Source organism: Cervus elaphus, chromosome 11, assembly GCF_910594005.1.
Source record: "Cervus elaphus chromosome 11, mCerEla1.1, whole genome shotgun sequence".
NCBI classification, from domain to species: Eukaryota; Metazoa; Chordata; class Mammalia; order Artiodactyla; family Cervidae; genus Cervus; species Cervus elaphus.
In genome coordinates, this window is record NC_057825.1 from 45,932,069 (window position 1) to 45,951,114 (window position 19,046).

A 19,046-nucleotide genomic window follows, 5' to 3' on the forward strand; every position below is an offset into this window, starting at 1 on the left:
AGGCAGATTCTTTACTAGCTGAACCACCAGGGAAGCCCAAGAATAATGGAGTGTGGGTAGCCTGATCCTTCTGCAGCGGATCTTGCCAACACAGGAATTGAACTGGGGTCTTTTGCATTGCAGGCAGAGTCTTTACCAGCTGAGCTACCAGGGAAGCCCATATAAATGTTAACAGGAAAGTCATCAGAATCTGAGGGCAACCACCCATGTTTCAATATAAAATGCTTCCTTTAATTTTCTTTAATATGACAACATTTTTATCAGTTAAGATAGAATTTATCTTCAAATCTAATTTAAAATGGTAGTAAGACAGAATAACCTTGAAGAAAAAATTCTTAGTACTCTATGCTAGTTTACTTTGATGTGAAAGTAATTGACAATAATTTTTATTATTATTTTAAGAGAATTTGGAATTAAATGGATGGCAGCAATCAATTTAGTTCTTCAGAAAACCCACTAGTATCACCATATATTAGCACCTTTCAGAATGCAAAATCTCACCTAATAAAGGATGACATAGATTATATAATTTCAATTTATTTTAAAAATAGCAAATCAGACTAGTGGCTAGATCAGAATAATGTCTGTAGTGAATCAGAGAATTGATGAGATAGCATCACAGCACCAAGGAAGTCAAGTGAAAATGGTTCAACTGATGTGTGCACAGGTATATCCTTTATTAAAAAATGGGTGATAACTATGCTTTATTGAAATAGTAATAAATACCACACAGTTCTGTCTGTCCTAGAAGATCATTCAACCTCCAAAACTTCCATAGATACTTAATTTTTTCTTATTGCTAAACAGTTCTATTTGAGTCACATCATAACTGTAAATGTAATTATGAAAGCAATTAGTGCATAAGATATCTCATAATTCTTTTCCAATCATGTAGGACTTACTTACCTGAGGGAAGAACATATAGAAGGCACTTCATAGATATCAAAATATTCTTCTTGAATTATCACCATACACTAGAAAGATTCCATAATACAGAGACAAAGCACTCAACATTATGTGGGCTGTGGTATACCAATCGCAAAATAATTGTTTATTTTTTCCAATATTTTTTCTTTTATTGATAAAATCTACACAAAAGCTAATTGATAATTAATTTAAAAAGCAAGGTGACACATTATCTTGTGTTTAGAAATTTGTCAGCTTGGTAGTTTCATTCATTGACCACATGGCCTTTGTTCTTCATATATCCCTAGGTATATGAAGTTGAGAAACTTTCTAAGGGTCTTCTTATTTGGAGGTCTTCCCAGGTCTTTCTCTTCACTCCTCACACAGTGAAAGCTCACAGTGTGGGCTGCCAGCAGGGCAAAAAAATCAATACTCTCCACATTGCATATAATATGACTTGAAGAATCATTTGCTCAGATTTCGTTGGATTTTCATTCCAGTAGTTCTGTCAGACTTTGTGGTCAACTTTGTTTCTTTGTGGTCTGTGGTAAAGAAAATCTTTTGGAACAACATAAATTTCAGTGCCCATGTTTAGAATTGGAAACAGAATCACATGACCAGTAAAAAAATATAGCAAACCAAACAAGAACAAATGACATTTTTAAAGAAAAAATGAAAGGAAAACAAGTGGAATAATCTGTTACACACATTTAACAGTGAAAAATGTGTTGTTTCCCCAATTTCCCACCCACATCTGGTTTGATGCTCCCCCCACCCCCACCCCACTGTGGTTCTCCAGCCCAGGAAGGAACCATGCAGTTGTAGAAAAAGCAAAATATACAAACAAAGCTATATGTAGCTAAGGTGAAATCTATGTTTATAAGAACCTGATATGTTTACTATTTACATCCAGGAGAATTTCTGTTTGTATGTTTTAAAGCAAAGAGAGTTCTGTAGTTCTCCTGGTTATGTTTGCAGGTACATCCACTGCTCTCGTTAAGCAGTTTTCTTTGTTTCCTTTCCTCTATGTCATAAATATCTCAGGAACGATGAGCAGATTAGATTGCGTGATTTGGACACTCATTCTCCTTTAAGATGAAGGCCCTCCTTCCCCAGATTGAGTTCTCCATTGAGGGGTTGCCTTTCACGTTAGTTTGTTATTCTCTCAAGGTAAATGGCTGGGGCTGCAGACCTGGCAATGGTGGCGATGAAGCTGTGGTCATGCCCAAGCTCCAGACTGGGAGATTCGGCCTGTTCTGGAGACACTGCTTCATAGCCCTTGTTGACATGGAGTGGCTGGTGAGCCTGGCAGTACCTGATCACCGGCTGGTCGTAGCTGTAATATGGTAAGGGCTTCACATGGTGTAGGATCTGGTTATGAGAAAGAAAAATACTGATTATAAAAATGCTTTGAATAAAAAGATGACATGACACTCATAGGATTGTATTTTATTCTCTTTTTATGATGTTTTAAGTCATCAATGGCTGACCCAACTATTTTTTTTTTCCATTTATTTTTATTAGTTGGAGGCTAATTACTTTACAATATTGTAGTGGATTTTGTCATACGTTGACATGAATCAGCCATGGACTTACATGTATTCCCCATCCCGATCCCCTCTCCCACCTCCCTCTCTACTCGATTCCTCTGGGTCTTCCCAGTGCACCAGGCCCGAGCACTTGTCTCATGCTTCCAGCCTGGGCTGGTGATCTGTTTCACCCTAGATAATATACATGTTTCAATGCTGTTCTCTCGAAACATCCCACCCTCGCCTTTTCCCACAGAGTCCAAAATTCTGTTCTGTACATCTGTGTCTCTTTTTCTAATGAACATTAAACAAAATACTGATTGTTAGTATATAACTCAGTATTGTTTTGTCCATTATATATAATTTTACATGCCCCTCCAAAATATACATATATACACACACAAACATGCTGTTTGTATATTTGTTGTTTAGTCACTCAGTCATATCCAACTCTTTTGTGACACCATGGGCTGTAAGCTGCTTGGCTCCCCTGTCCATGAGGTTTTCCAAGCAAGAACACTGGAGTGGATTGCCATTTCCTTCTCCCAACACTTTGTATATGAGATCACATATAAGGATTGTTCAATGTGTATCCTGTCATTTGTTCATTCATCATTTATCATCATAGCAGAAAGTTAGAAGCAACATAAATTACCATCAAAAGGGAATTTTAGCACATATTATGTGCATGTACATTTGAATGCAGATAATACAAAGATTGGGGAATATCAATTTGTGCAATATTACAAGGGATTATATTAAGTAGAAAAAAATGAGGTAGGATCCATTTTTGTGTGACAAAAACTATAAACATACAGATTTTTTTATTTTAAAAGTATTTTTATAAATAATTGAAATATTTATGTAGATATATAAATTTTTATTTAATTTTTAAAAAATCACAATTTCTCATGGATTATTTCTAACAATTCTATAATATCTGGACAAAAGTAGCCTAGAATCCTGAAAATGGGCACATCTTTGCATTTGTAATATGTAATGTTGCTGATTTTATAATAAGCTAAAATGTGTCTAGTGTTAGAATAATAGACCTGAATAATGGCCTGTAGAAATCTCTTTAATAGGAAACACTGAATATGTTAAAGTTATAATAATTTTGATTCTCTGTACAGATTTTTATTGAACTACAACTTTCTGATAAAGAAAAATGTATCTCAAAACTAGAAAAAAGGGAAATGATCATTGCTTAATTCTTGCTTTCATGCTAGAACATTTCTCATAATTCACTAGATCCAATCTGACACTCTTGAGAACCACCCACCAATGATGAAATTGCAAACCCTTCACTGTCCTGTAAGGTAGAGGTTGTGGTAGTTCAAACAGTTGTCTCTTGGCTCTAGCCCCACTTTGGTAGTTGGCTATGATGCTGAGCAGGCTTTATGAGCTGGCTTTATGATGCAAACCCCATTTCTCTCTTGACCTGCTGCTTGAGACTACTGGAAGGAGCTAGAAAGACTAGAGGAGACATAGGGATTTCTCATATGGTGGACTTCCTCTCTGCTTCTTCCTACTCCAGATAGTTACCTCAACACTTCTTCATTCTGGCTGCAGCAGTGCATTTCTATAATAGCAGGTGATTCTGATTTGTAGTCTTTCCAACATTTGCATTTCCAGCATTTAATTTCATCATGCCCCCCTCAGAGACTCTAGCACCAGGGAAGTCTGATGTTCATCTCCACTTCTCCTCCTCCAGTCCTTAATGATTCCAATGCCTTCCTTTGGTTCCTTAATCCTACAAGTGATAGGAGTGGCAGTTGTTTCCTGATGTTGCTGTCTATGTTACACTATGACACTGTCTTTTAGCCAGGCTTCCCTTGTGGCTCAGTGGTAAAGAATCTGCCAGCAATGCAGGAGACCTGGGCTCGATCCCTGGAAGTTGGGGGGCGGGGGTCGGGGGCACAGTGTGAAGATCCCATGGAGAAGAGAATGGCTACCCACTCCAGTATTCTTGCCTGGGAAATCCAATGGACAGAGGAGCTTGGTGGGCTATGGTCTATGGGGTCGCAAAGAGTCAGACATGATTGAACAACTAACACTTTTTCTTTTAGCCTTTGCATGAATTTAGCTAACAATTTATATTTACTTAGCACTTCTTTATAAAAGTCTTTGTTAAAATCAGTGATGGGTTGGCTGTCTCTTGACTCAACTATATCTGGCTCTTTCTGTAGGTTAAACTGCAGAAATTGACAAGTTGTTATAATTTTATAGAGAAGTAGAGAAGTTCACTCTCAAAGGTCTGTGGTTTAACTTCTGTAAGAGGTTAACTAGCCTTATATCTCCCTTGGCAACCTTATTTTTAGAATCCATTCCTCCAGTTACTATACAGATACCTCAAATGTTCTTTAGTTTTCTTCCTGATTATTCCCATTAATGTGTTGAATACCATTTTGACACAAATTCACTGTCTATATGAGAATTATGTTTTTAACATCTTTATACTTATTAAGATACAGTCCCCTCCTCACATTTTATTTAATTAATTAATTAATTAATTAATTAATTAATTTATTTCCCCTCCTCACATTTTAAAGGATATAGGTCAAAGCAATGCTTTCTATGGCAGATAACAACTCATTAGTGGGTTACAAATCAAGTTAGTGAATCCAGATAAACATTTAAAAATAGAATTAACTAGAATAGAAAGTAGAGTATATCATATGACTAAAGGTAAGTTGTTTCATAAAAGTTTTGTTTCAAATTTGTGTTTGCATATGAGTGTGTATCTACGGAATCACACTTTGATTTTTTTTTTTTTAAACTGGGAATCACAATAAAAGAGGCTTTAAAAACTTATTTAGATTACAGTTTATTGTTATGTGATTAGCAGTAGCCTGACTAAATTTCCATCCTGCTTTTAACTATTCTTTTCTTTCTAACTCACAATTCATGGTTTTTCTCAATGAATGAGAAAATTAAACTGACATATTTTGCATTGTTTGTTGGATGAGGCACATTTACTTCTAATGGAAAGCAAACACTATTTTCTGCAAGTCATTTAAGAAATAGTTAAGAAGAGGTAATTTCTTTATATATTGATATACCCTGAATATACAAGTCTGTTCTCAAAAAAATCTGAAAAAATACATACTAGGTCAAAATTGGGATTTATACAGAGATGTTTTAGACATTAGACATTAGTTTCTGTGCTGATAGTGAAAGCAAGGAACAAGTTATAAGAGAACATAGCTGAATTACTAAATACTAAATACTAAATTAGTTCAGTTCAGTTCAGTGCAGTCACTCAGTCGTGTCTGACTTTTTGCCACCCCATGAATCGCAGCACGCCAGGCCTCCCTGTCCATCACCAACTCCCGGAGTTTACTCAAACTCATGCCCATCGAGTCAGTGATGCCATCCAGCCATCTCATCCTCTGTCATCCCCTGCTCCTCCTGCCCCTAGTCCCTCCCTGCATCAGGGTCTTTTCCAATGAGTCAACTCTTCGCATGAGGTGGCCAAAGTATTGGAGTTTCAGCTTCAGCATCAGTCCTTCCAATGAGCACCCAGGACTGATCTCCTTTAGGACGGACTGGTTGGATCTCCTTGCTGTCCAAGGGACTCTCAAGAGTCTTCTCCAACACCACAGTTCAAAAGCATCAATTTTTCGGTGCTCAGCTTTCCTCACAGTCCAATTCTCACATCCATACATGACCACTGGAAAAACCATAGCCTTGACCAGACGGACCTTTGTGGGCAAAGTAATGTCTCTGTTTTTTAATATGCTATCTAGGTTGGTCATAACTTTCCTTCCAAGGAGTAAGTGTCTTTTAATTTCATGGCTGCAATCACCATCTGCAGTGATTTTGGAGCCCCCCCAAAATAGAGTCTGACACTGTTTCCTCTGTCTCCCCATCTATTTTCCATGAAGTGATGGCACCAGATACCATGATCTTAGTTTTCTGAATGTTGAGCTTTAAGCCAACTTTTTCACTCTCCTCTCTCACCTTCATCAAGAGGCTTTTTAGTTCATCTTCACTTTCTGCTGTAAGGGTGGTGTCATCTGCATATCTGAGGTTATTGATATTTCTCTTGGCAATCTTGATTCCAGCTTGTGCTTCCTCCAGCCCAGCATTTCTCATGATGTACTCTGCATATAAGTTAAATAAGCAGGGTGACAATATACAGCCTTGATGTACCCATTTTCCTATTTGGAACCAGTCTGTTGTTCCATGTCCAGTTCTAACTGTTGCTTCTTGACCTGCATACAGGTTTCTTAAGAGGCAGGTCAGGTGGTCTGGTATTCCTATCTATTTCAGAATTTTCCACAGTTTATTGTGATCCACACAGTCGAGGGCTTTGGTGTAAGAAAGCAGAAATAGATATTTTTCTGGAACTCTCTTGCTTTTTCGATGATCTAGCAGATGTTGGCAATTTGATCTCTGGTTCCTCTGCCTTTTCTAAAACCAGCTTGAACATCTGGAAATTCACGGTTCACATATTACTGAAGTCTGACTTGGAGAATTTTGAGCATTACTTTACTAGCATGTGAGATGAGTGCAATTGTGCCATAGTTTGAGCATTCTTGGGGATTGCCTTTCTTAGGGATTGGAATGAAAATGGACGTTTTCCAGTCCTGTGGCCACTGCTGAGTTTTCCAAATTTGCTGGCATATTGAGTGTAGCACTTTCACAGTGTCATCTTTCAGGATGTTAAATAGCTCAACTGGAATTCCATCACATCCATTAGCTTTGTTCATAGTGATGCTTTCTAAGGCCCAATTAAGTCTTCCCCAAATCAACAATGATTTTTTTTTTTCTTACTCACGTAGAACTTGCTTTTAGTGACTCTTGCCTCTACTGTACTCATGTATGACTCACTAGAGGTCCACATCTGAAGTGTTTTTCAGCAAGTTCTATTTTGGGAAACCTCATTGGCTTTAAAAATATATTGATTAGACAGAGATGGCTGTGTTTTGTTTCATGGGTCTGCAAAACTCTGAAAAGATATACAAATCAAAGCACATTATTCAGACATTTCAACAGGAAGAATTTTATGAAAAATATCTCCCTATGAAGTTACATAGCCCACTCTTAATTTTTGTTGTTGCTGTTGATATGTGAAATAGTATTGCTCAAAAACAAAAGCATTCACCAAGTTATTTCCAATGACAGCAACATTCACTGGGTATAGACCCTTTTTTGCACACTTTCAATTAGAGGAATGACTCCGTATCTCCAAATTATCAAATCAAATTACCAAAGGACATCAAAGTAAACATTAAGCATGGGTTGCAATTTTGTCCACCATCTTGTATTCTCATTATAGACTTTCTAGTCATTGTGGTAAGAAGACACTTGAATCTACAAATATGTATGAGCAGAGAATGTGATAATGAGACAGGATCTTAAAGACCCTTCTGTTGTTGTTGCTGTTCAGTCACCAAGTCGTGTCCAACTCTTTGAGACTTCATGGATTGCAACACATCAGGTTTCCCTGTCCTTCACTGTCTCCTGCATTTTGCTCAAATTCATGTCCATTGAGTCAGTGATGCTACCTAACCATCTCATCCTCTGCCAGCTTCTCTGTTTGCCTCAGTCTTTCCCAGCACCAGGGTCTTTCCCCACGAGTCAGCTCTTTGCATCAGGTGGCCAAGGTTTTGGAGCTTCAGCTTTAGTATCATCCCTTCTAACGAGTATTTAGGGTTGGTTTCTTTTAGGATTGATTGGTTTGATCTTTTTTCTTTCCAGGAGACTCCCAAGAGTCCTCTCTAGCACCACAATTCAAAAGCATCAGTTCTTCAGCACTCCGCCTTCTTTATGGTCCAACTCTCACATCTGTACCTGACTATTGGAAAAAATCATAGCTTTGACTATGCATACCTTTTTCAGCAAATTGACATCTCTGCTACCTAGGTCTGTCATAGCTTTCTTTTCATGGAACAAGGATCTTTTATTTTCATGGCTACATTCACCGTCCACAGTGATTTTTGAGCCCAAGAAAATAAAATCTGTCACTGTTTCTACTTTTCCCTATTCTATTTTTCATCAAGTAATGGGGTTGGATGCCATGGTCTTAGTATTTTTAAAAAGCCAGCTTTTTCTCTCTTCTTTTTCACCCTCATCAAGAAGCTCTTTAGTTCCTCTTTATTTTCTGCCATTAGAGTGGTATGATCTGCATATCTGAGGTTGTTGATACTTCTCCTTACAATCTTGATTCCAGCTTGTGATTCATAAAGCCCAGCATTTCACATGATATACTCTGCATATAAGTTAAGTAAGCAGGTTGACAACATACAGCCTTGTTGTACTCCTTTCCCAATTTGGAACCAGTCAGTTGTTCCATGTCTGGTTCTAACTGTTACTTCTTGACCTGCATACAGGTTTCTCAGGAAACAACCAAGTTGATCTACAGATGAAAACCATTAGCTCATATATGAACATAGTTGAATTTCCAATATAAAATAAATTCCCTAAACTTGAACTATAATGGAAAAAAGTAATCCCATATTTGCCTTCTAATGTAGTTGACTACCATATCTAGGGACTTGCATTAACTTCAGATCCTTAGGTTTCCATATTGCACCATCTCTGAACCCAGAAAATTTGTTTTTCTGTTACTGTTGTACCTATTTACTTTTACTTCAATAAACAAGGGCTCCTGCCGTTTTCTGTATTGTTTTTGAGATAAGCTTAGAACCTCTAGTAGAGTTAAAACATTGTAATCTTATCCTGCACAATACCTATAATGCTGTTCAAAAGCATAATACTGTTCAACAGCTATAATACTGTTCAAAAACCAAGTGAATTGGCAAGCTTTGAAAGGATATCTGGGATGTTTGCTCATTTAAGTTTAAAGTCTATTCTATAGGGCACTATGTAATCAACTGACTTTGTAGTTTCTGAAGAGCTGAGAGACTGAGGTTTTGTACTTCATAGTAGTGATGTGCACAGTACATTAACCACCTGGGTCCCCCTGTGTATCACTGTTTCCTTTCCAGCAGTCAAAACAAAGTATCCTTAAGTTCCCTTTAATTTGTATTTGGTATTTTTGTAAATGTGTTCTTAGAGCTTTCCCAAATGGCCCCTGTGTTTTATCAGCTCTCTGATGGACTTCACTCTTTAGCACAGCACAGCACTGCTGAAATATTGCCTCTTTCACATGCTTGACTGCTCACTGACTGCCTTGAAAGCTGCACTTTATTTACAGATAACCAGTGTAGTACTGGAATGAAGGGGTCTCACTGGGGGAAGTATACTAAAATTCTATGGTTTGTTTTTCTCAAGAATATGAACATTTCGACTCAACTGAATTTAAACTTTTATAGAGGGATATAAACTTCTATAGAGACATTTTGAAGTAGATTACCAAAGGGAGGAAACACCATTATCACTAATTGTAAGTCTCTTAAATTCTCCCACATTGCCTGTGAATCTACTGAAACTGAGGACAATAACGACACCTCCTTGACCTCTGTTAATATCAGGTAACTCTGAAAGTAACTGCCTGGTTCTGAAGAAAGAAGAATATACTGAAAAGGCATATTCCTACACAAATTTTACTCAACATTGATAGTGTCTTTCCTGGAAACTGTGCCTTCTTTTTTGTTTCTATTCAGAGAGATGCAAAGATGTAAAGGGTCACAGAATCGTTCTTTTAGCAGAAGCTTTTATTCCTATTCTGTGCATTCAGTAGCTTAGCATCCTTACCATCTGTGCTGGTTTTCTAAAAACATTATTTACCTTTTTCCTAGATTATGTTTTTATTTCAACATGCTGAAGGGACTTTAAAAGGACACAGACCTCTCAATTACAGTGGCCCAGAAAGGGAACAGGAAAAAGGGAATATTTTTAAATCTTAGGAGGAAGCGCAAAATTATAGAAGGAAATGTGGTGTTCAAACATTATAAAATTGCTTCAGATCCCAGAGTTTGACATCCATAATAATTATATTTAAAATGAGAAATGAATGTGTCTAGATAGTGAATGTGAGAGCAATGTGAAGTGGACTCTTGATATATGTGATCATGAAAGGCTTCTGAAGTTCAGTTTTGTTATGAGCATGAAATTCTAATACCATTAACCTCTTTTCTCTAAGGTATTAGCATTAGTTATAAGTAGTTTAATAGCCTGATCATTCTAAAATTACTACACACTATCATTAGTCTTATTCATTAACTTTTCATGAACATTGTTCACATTTCAGTATGAGTTCTTTCAATTGAAGTCATAAAAAGTTGATTTTCAATTTCCTAAATGACATTTAGTCTCTAATTTTTGGAATTAAAGGGTAGTGTCTGACTACTTGGGCCATTTAAAAAGCACCATCCTACAAATCCAGATGAGGAATTAAATACAGTTGAGTTGCTTAATGAAGATGGACATTTGGTTTATTGGAAATAAAATTGATTGAAAAATGAAGGGCAGTAGCTAAATGAATATATAATTTAACCTTTATTCTACTGAGTGTATTAGTATAAGACAAGAATGGACAGGGAATAAGAAAATGTAAATAAGTTTGGGTGCAGGTATTTTTTCAGGAATTTTGATTAAAGCCAACAGAACTCATTTAAGTTAGGTAAAAAGGGAGACTTAACTGACTCATAGATTCAAGAAAGGATTTAACAGCAACACTGAGGGAAGTGCAAGGGTACCACTAAAATCTTGGAAACAGCTAAAACTAGGAACACAAATGTTACCAGGGTTATCTCAGTCAGTCACGCATTATTATCTCTGCAAGGTATCTTCATGTCCTGACTGTCTGTTTCCTCAGCCTGATTGTACATATGACTGCTACAGCTCCAAGGTTGTGCATGTTCCAGACTTAGTAGATTGCATGCATGACTGCAATTCTTAGTTTGTCTCATCCAGATAATATAGTCCATTTCTACTTGCCTTTAACACTGGCTGGCTTTGTAACTTTCTTTAGCTAATAGAACAAAATGGCAGCAACACTGTTTGGGTTGCCAGGCTCTTAGGATCCTGGGCCAGGCTAGCTACTACCATGTGAACAAGCCCAGGTGAGACCACTGAAGGAAGGAAAGCCTTCCTTCCAGTGGAGCAACTAAGGCTTCTTAGACTAGCTAACACCCCATATAGCTCATGGAAGCTTGTTGCAGGCACATACGCCCAAGAGCAAAAACCCCAGAGGACGTATGAGCTTTAGACTGAAATGAAATTAATAGTACCTCCAAACCTGATTTTATCCTCCATGTCTCAATTGAGAGAAGGGCCAATTGCCTTCTTAGATTTTGAATATCTAAAGACATGTATAATGTAAAAGAGACACAATATAAGTAATGAACCCAAAATCAATGTATCAAATTACACTTTAAATCTCATTCTGCAATGAAACATTCTTATTATTTTAAAAATACAGGCTGCTTTTGCATTAGAGAACACTGATTTTCTAAGCATTTAGTTTCTGTTAATTAAAGTAAAGCTTTCAATAGTACATCTTCATTTTATAAATCAGAGATGTTTGTCAGTTTTTCTATAACCGTATCAAAGCCTCTTAGAAATTCCTGCAAGACAGAGAGAACAGAACAAAGGAAAGCTTTGCTAGGATATAATTCAATGCAACTGGAGGAAAAGCTAGTTTGGGCTGGGGAAAAGTCCTTTGTAGAACTATGAAACACTCCCCAGCTTTGAGTGTCTAGGTAGGTAAAGAGGAAAGAAAAGAGAGTTTTGAATAATTCCCTGGCTGGGGGTGAAACCAGGGGCAGGTGCAGGAGGAGAATAACAGTCACTCCCAAGGATTCACATGGTGGGACTTGAAGTCAGTTAAGATTGTGCCTGAACCAGAAAACTCACTTTCTGTTTTAGAAAATGGAGAGCTCTTCAAGTGACAAAAGAGAAGCAAAACTCTTCCTGCTGTTTTATTTCTTGTTCAGCTGCTGTCACCAATAACGTCTCTCTCTCTGCCACCCCCAAACTTAAACTAGCTCACTAATTAAACAAAACCTATTTCTTTAAAAAAGAGTCCCATGCAATCTCTGACATCTTAACACTTTATGCAGGCATAAGGACCTTCCTCTCTCCCTCAGTAGTAACTATAGTAGTGAAGACTATCCAGAAATGAGAAATATTCAAGAACTCATAAGAAGATTTGCCAAAAATTAATAAAAATAAAAATAATTTAAAGTGTATTCTTATTGCATTTTATCATCTAGACACCAGGCTTCCCTGGTAGCTCAGTGATGAAGAATCCTCCTGCCAATACAGGAGACCCGAATTTGATCTCTGAATCAGGAAGATCCCATGGAGAGGGAAATGGAAACCCACTCCATTATTCTTGCCTGGGAAATCCCATGGGACAGTCCATGGGGTTTTAACAGTTGGACATAGCTTAGTGACTAAGCAGCAACAACATTTAGATACTGCTTAGGTAGGCGGAAGGTATTCACATATTGATTGAGTGAAAGAACAATAACAATCTTATCTTTCTCCTACTTTGTTTTAAAGATTAAATAAGTCATAAGTGTGAAAAAAATAGTATTTGTTATATTTAGTTATTAAATATATTGACCTTTGTTTTAGAAAATCTTTAAAGGAAAACAAAATAATAATGGTGCAAATTAACAACCACTCCGCATCCATTTTGTTTACAGGCTAAAGTGTGTACAGCAGTTCTAGCATGTAAAATGTACAATGCTAGGTACACTAGATTTTGGCTTTTTATATTGACTGTTCTGTATTTGGATTATTTCAAACTTAAGTTCTGACAAAAGTTACATGGTAGCATTTGTTTTTCTTGTTCTGGTCTTATTAAAGGTTGGTGCCTGCGTGTGTGCTCAGTCATGTCCTACTGTTTGTGACCCTATGGACCGTAGCCTGCCAGGTTCTTCTGTTCATGGAATTTTCCAGGCAAGAATGCTGTATTTCCTCTTCCAGGAGATCTTCCCAACTCAGGGATCAAACCCAGGTCTCTGGCATTGCCAGCAGATTCTTTACTGTCTGAGGCACCAGGGAAGCTGGGAATGTTTACTATTTGTGCACTCTTTGTTATTTGAATTTTAACTTTTAAATCAGTGGTGGGAAAACAGAACAGAACACCTACTTACATCTTTATTGCCCTCCTACCAGGACGCCTTGTCTGTGAGGTGTCCAGAGAGTTGATTAAGTTAATGAATGAGGTACTAGCCATTCTTTGAAGTTTGCTTTGACTCCATTAACAGGGGAAATTATTACATTAGCAGCACTCTCAGCATTCAGTGAGATTTGGGGCTAATGAGCTGGATTAACTAAGTAGTATTAACTTCTAAAGGTTTTCCTTCTGTAGCGCTGGCCCCTGAATTTGAAAGAAAACGATCTCGCCTATAGTGTATTGCAAATGAACATACTATTTAACTGCAATCTATATAAATTTATTTCCAAATCACTTAAAGAAAAAATGGAGATGATAAATATCAAAACCCACATTTTTTGCCTCTATAAAATTATCAGCGTCAGTGATATCAACGATGTGCAGAAGACAAGTCTTTTTTTTTTTTTAAAGAACTTGAGTCTGAATCCACGTCTCCAAATTTAAAAACAAAACTACACAAAAGAAAAAAAAAACTTGTCATCTCAGGTAACAGATTCAAATTATTATTTACTTTGTAAACCCTTTTCAGAAATTTGGAAAAGAAAATAAATAAAAAGCGGCAGGAACGCCAACACTAGGAAGATGCAAGCAATAGCATTAGAGCCGTTTTCTTTTCAGTTCTCTTCCAGTTTCCCCACACTGTTCAGAGTACCTTATTTCTAATTTTGTAATATGTATTTTGTATAGCTTTTTTGTTGTTGTGAAATCAATAACAGTGTGTGTATCTTGCTTTATGTTGTTGTTTTTCAGCCGCTAAGTCGTGTCTAACTCTTTGCAACCCCATGGACTGCAGCGTGATAGGCCTCCTTGTCTTCTTCTGTCTCCTGGAGTTTGCTCAAGTTCATGTCCATTGAGTCGGTGATGCTATCCAACCATCTCATCCTCTGTCACCCTCTTCTTTTGCCTTCAGTCTTTCCCAGGATCAGGGTCTTTTCCAATGAACTGGCTGTCTGCATTAGGTGGCCAAAATATTGGAACTTCAGCTTTATCAACAGTCCTTCCAATGAATATTCAAAGTTGATTTCCTTTAGGATTGACAGTTTTGATCTCCTTGCAGTCCAAGGGACTCTCAAGAGTCTTCTCCAGTACCATGATTCAAAACATCAGTTCTTCAGTGCTCAGCCTTCCTCATGGTCCAGCTCTCACATCTGTATATGACTATAGGTAAAACCATAGCTTTGACTACTTGGATGTTTGTGGGCAAAGTGATGTCTTTCCTGTTTAATACACTGTCTAGGTTTATCATAGCTTTTCTTCCAAGAAGCAAGTGTCTTCTAATTTCATGGCTGCAGTCACCATCTGCAGTGATTTTGGAGCCCAGTGAAAGAAAAACTGTCACTACTTCTACCTGCCATGAAGTGATGGGATCGGATGCCATGATCTTTTTTCTTTTAATGCTGAAATTTAAGCCAGCTTTTTCACTCTCTTCTTTTACCCTCATCAACTTGCTTTATACAAGAGCATAAATCTTATTTCATCCAAATGTGACTGGTTTTGCTTTACAAGATATAGTCACTATGATTCTTCCAAATAACCACCTCAAAAAGTGCAGTGAGTATTCAGTAATAGCTATAATTTCTTTAAAAATGTAAAGAAAAAAATGAAATGAAATTCACATATAAGGAAGGTGATTGAGTTTCTTGCAGTCATATTTTTTAAATCAGAAATGCCTATCACAGGGTATAAGTATAGAACCAAATGACAAATGCAGATGGAAGAAAATCCCAAAAGGACATACCCATACTTGATAGAGTGAGATGAGTAATCTGAGATGACGAACAGAGTTTAAATAGAATTTCTTGGGGGGATTGACTGATCCTCATGAAAAGAAGCATGATGATGTATGTTTAATTACAAAAATAGGAGAAACTCATTTAGAAAACACAATTATAATTTTTATTCTGATTGAATCTATTTCAGAATAGCACAGCAGAACAATACATACAAGTGTCATATTTTAAATAAAATGTGTTAAAATCTAGACAACATCTGGATCTCTGCCATGGAGTACTTTTGAGGAATAATTGCATAAAAATAAATTTTCTGTTATAGTTAATTTATTCATATATTCATTCATTTACATGAAAATTATTTGTCCCAGAGGTTGGCAAACTTTTTCTGTGAATGACCAGTAGTTGTTGTTGTTAGTCACTCAGTCATGTCCGACTCTTTGAGATGCCATGGACTGCAGCATGCCAGGCTTCCCTGTCCTCCACCATCTCCTGGAGTTTGCTCAAACTCATGTCCATTGAGTTGGTGATGCCATCCAACCATCTTGTTCTCTGTCATCCCCTTCTTCTCCCTCCTTCAATCTTTCCTAGCTTCAGGGTCTTTTCTAATGAGTCTATTCTTCCCATCATGTGGCCAAAGTATTGGAGCTTCGGCTTCCACATCAGCTTCCTATTCCAATGAATATTCAGGACTGATTTCCTTTAGGATGGACTGGTTGGATCTCCTTGCAGCCCAAAGGACACTCAAGAGTCTTCTCCAACACCACAGTTCAAAAACATTAGTTCTTCAGCACTCAGTTTTCTTTATAGTCCAACTGTCACATCCATACATGACTACTGGAAAAACCATCACTTTGACTAGATGGACCTTTGTTGGTAAAGTTATGGCTTTGCTTTTTAATATGCTGTCTAGGTTTGTCAAAGGTTTTCTTCCAAGGAGCAAGAGTCTTTTAATTTCATGGCTGCAGTCACCATCTGCAGTGAATTTGGAGTCCCAGAAAATAAAGACTGTCACTGTTTCCTTGTTTCCTCATCTTTTTGCTATGAAGTGATGGAACTGGATGCCATGATCATTGATTTTTGAATGTTGAATTTTAAGCCAGCTTTTCCACTCTCCTCTTTCATTTTCATCAAGAGGCTGTTTAGAACCTTTTCACTTTCTGCCATAAGGGTGGTGTCATCTGCATACCTGTGGTTATTGACATTTTTCCCAGCAATCTTGATTCCAGCTTGTGCTTCATCCAGTGCAGCATTTCAGATGCTGTACTCTGCATGTAAGTTTAAACAGGATGACCATATACAGCCTTGACAGACTCCTTTCCCAGTTTGGAACCAGTCCATTTTTCCATGTCCCATTCTAACTGTTGCTTCTTGACCTGCATACAGACTTATCAGGAAGCAGGTAAAGTGGTCTGTTATTACCATCTCTTTAAGTATTTTTCATGTTTTTTTGTGATCCACACAGTCAAAGGCTTTAGCATAGTGAATGAAGTAGAAGTAGATGTTTTTCTGGAATTCTCTGGCTTTTTTTATGATCTGAAGGACGTTGGCAATTTGATCTCTGGTTCCTTTGCCTTTTCTAAATCCAACTTATATGTCTGGAAATTTTTGGTTCACATACTGTTGAAGCCTAGGTTGGAGAATTTTGAACATTACTTTGCTAACATGTGAAATGAGTGCAATTGTGCAGTAGTTTGAACATTCTTTGGCAATGCCCTTCTTTGGATTGGAATGAAAACTGTCCTTTTCCAGTCCTGTGGCCAATGATGATTTTTCCAAAGTTGTTGGCATATTGAGTGTGGTGCTTTAACAGCATTATCTTTTAGGATTTGAAATACCTTAGCTGGAATTCCCAGAGAAGGCAATGGCAACCCACTCCAGTACTCTTGCCTGGAAAATCCCATTGATGGAGAATCCTGGTAGGCTGTAGTCCATGGGGTCGCTGAGAGTCGGACACGACTGAGCGACTTCACTTTCACTTTTCACTTTCATGCATTGGAGAAGGAAATGGCAACCCACTTTAGTGTTCTTGCCTGGAGAATCCCAGGGCCGGGGGAGTCTGGTGGGCTGCCGTCTATGGGGTTGCACAGAGTCAGACACAACTGAAGCAGCAGCAGCAGCAGCTGGAATTCCATCACCTCTACTACCTTTGTTCATAGTGATGCTTCCTAAGGCCCACTTGACTTGGCACTCCAGAATGTCTGTCTCTAGATGAGTGATCACACCATTGTCATTATGGCCAATAATAAGTGACTAGTAAATAGTAAGTAAGGCTTGTGACTCACATAGTCTAGTCTGCCATTATAACATGAAAGCATATAGGTTTTGACAAAATGTAAATGACCGTGACTCTGTTTCAGTAAAATTGATTTTGAATATTGAGATGGAATTTGATATAATTTTCAGGTCACAAAGCATTTCTATTTTTTTGTTTTTTTCAACCATTAAAAAAGCAAAACTATTCAGGTATTAGCCAGTGTACTATAAGTTAGGCATTGTAGTAGGTGCTTGGTATCTGAAGAAGAATAAAATAAGAGTATTTTACTCAAGGAACTTATTCAGAACTGATAGAATGAGGCAAACCCAATTCCACTTCCCTGTGTCTTATACCACATAACCCAATCTAGAAAGCAGAGGGAGAAAAGTGCCCCCAGCCAGTACACATTGCAGGTTTCCTTGTGAAGATCCAAGTCTTTCTTTTACTTGAAAGCAAAGTTCTCAGAAGATCTGAGACAAAGAGCCAGAGAGATTCACACTATCTTGGTACTTAGAAGTCAGACTTGAACCTCCAGGTGGGAGTTCTGAAGTTACCATTCAGGTCATTTGTATCAAACATCTCTGGTAGAATAAATGTCCAATGACCTTTCAGTGAAGACCTTAAGCAGCACTTTTAATCCAGTGAAACTGTCCCTAGGTGAATGATGGTTTATATTGCAAAGCCCAAAAGATTTTTGGTGATTTCATAAAAGAGGTTAGTTTCACATGTCATCTAATTATAAATAGGTTTTGTTTTGCTTTGTGGAAAAGTTAAAAAGCATTCTTCTAGTTTCTCAATTCCATCAAGCCTTTTTCCATTTTTGGGTGTTTGTACTCACCATACCCTTTGCCGGGGATATATACTACTTCCTCCAATTTTTTGGAGTGAAATACCTTAATCTCTTGAGATACAGTTTAAATGTCATGTTTCTACAGGGGCTGTCTCCAGTCAACTTGCCTAAAATGTCATCTCGCCTAAAATGTCATCTTATTCTTATTCACACATTGAAGTCATTGTTGTTGTTCAGTCACTAAGTGTGTCCAACCCTGAGACCCCATGGGTGCAGCACAACAGGCCGCCCTGTCTCTCACTCTCTCGCAGGGTTTGCCCAAGTTTATGTCCATTGAATAGGTGATGCTATCCAACCGTCTCATCCTCTGCTGCCCTTCTCCTTTCGCCTTCAGTCTTTTCCAGTGTCAGGATATTTTCCAGCGAGTCAGCTCTTCGTAGCAATCAGGTGGCCAAAGTATTGGAACTTCAGCTTCATCTTCAGTCCTTCCAATGGATTGATTTCCTTTTGGATTGACCGATTTGATCTCCTTGCTATCCAAGGGACTCTCAAGAATCTTCTCCAGCACTACAATTTGAAAGCATCCATTCTTCAGCACTCAGCCTTCTTTATGGTACAACGCTCTATCTGATTATAACTACTGAGAGACTGTGTGTGCTGTGCTGTGCTTAGTCACTCAGTTGTGTTTGATTTTTTGAGACCCCTCGGACTGTAGACCACTGGGCTCCTCTGTCCATGGGGATTCTCCAGGCAAGAATACTGGAATGGGTTGCCATGCCCTCCTCCAGGAGAG

At 37.8% G+C, this 19,046-nt stretch overlaps 1 protein-coding gene across 2 annotated transcripts in view; it reads right to left on the reverse strand.

Moving 5' to 3' along the window:
• Positions 1–1,930: 1,930 nt before the first annotated feature.
• Positions 1,931–19,046, reverse strand: part of LRRTM4 (leucine rich repeat transmembrane neuronal 4) — a 917,127-nt gene continuing 900,011 nt past the window's right edge. For both annotated transcript variants that reach the window (XM_043917707.1, XM_043917706.1), the window contains one exon: positions 1,931–2,277. In XM_043917707.1, coding sequence (XP_043773642.1) covers positions 2,056–2,277 — 222 coding nt within the window. In that variant the 3' untranslated portion in view covers positions 1,931–2,055. The remainder of the gene's footprint in view (positions 2,278–19,046) is intronic.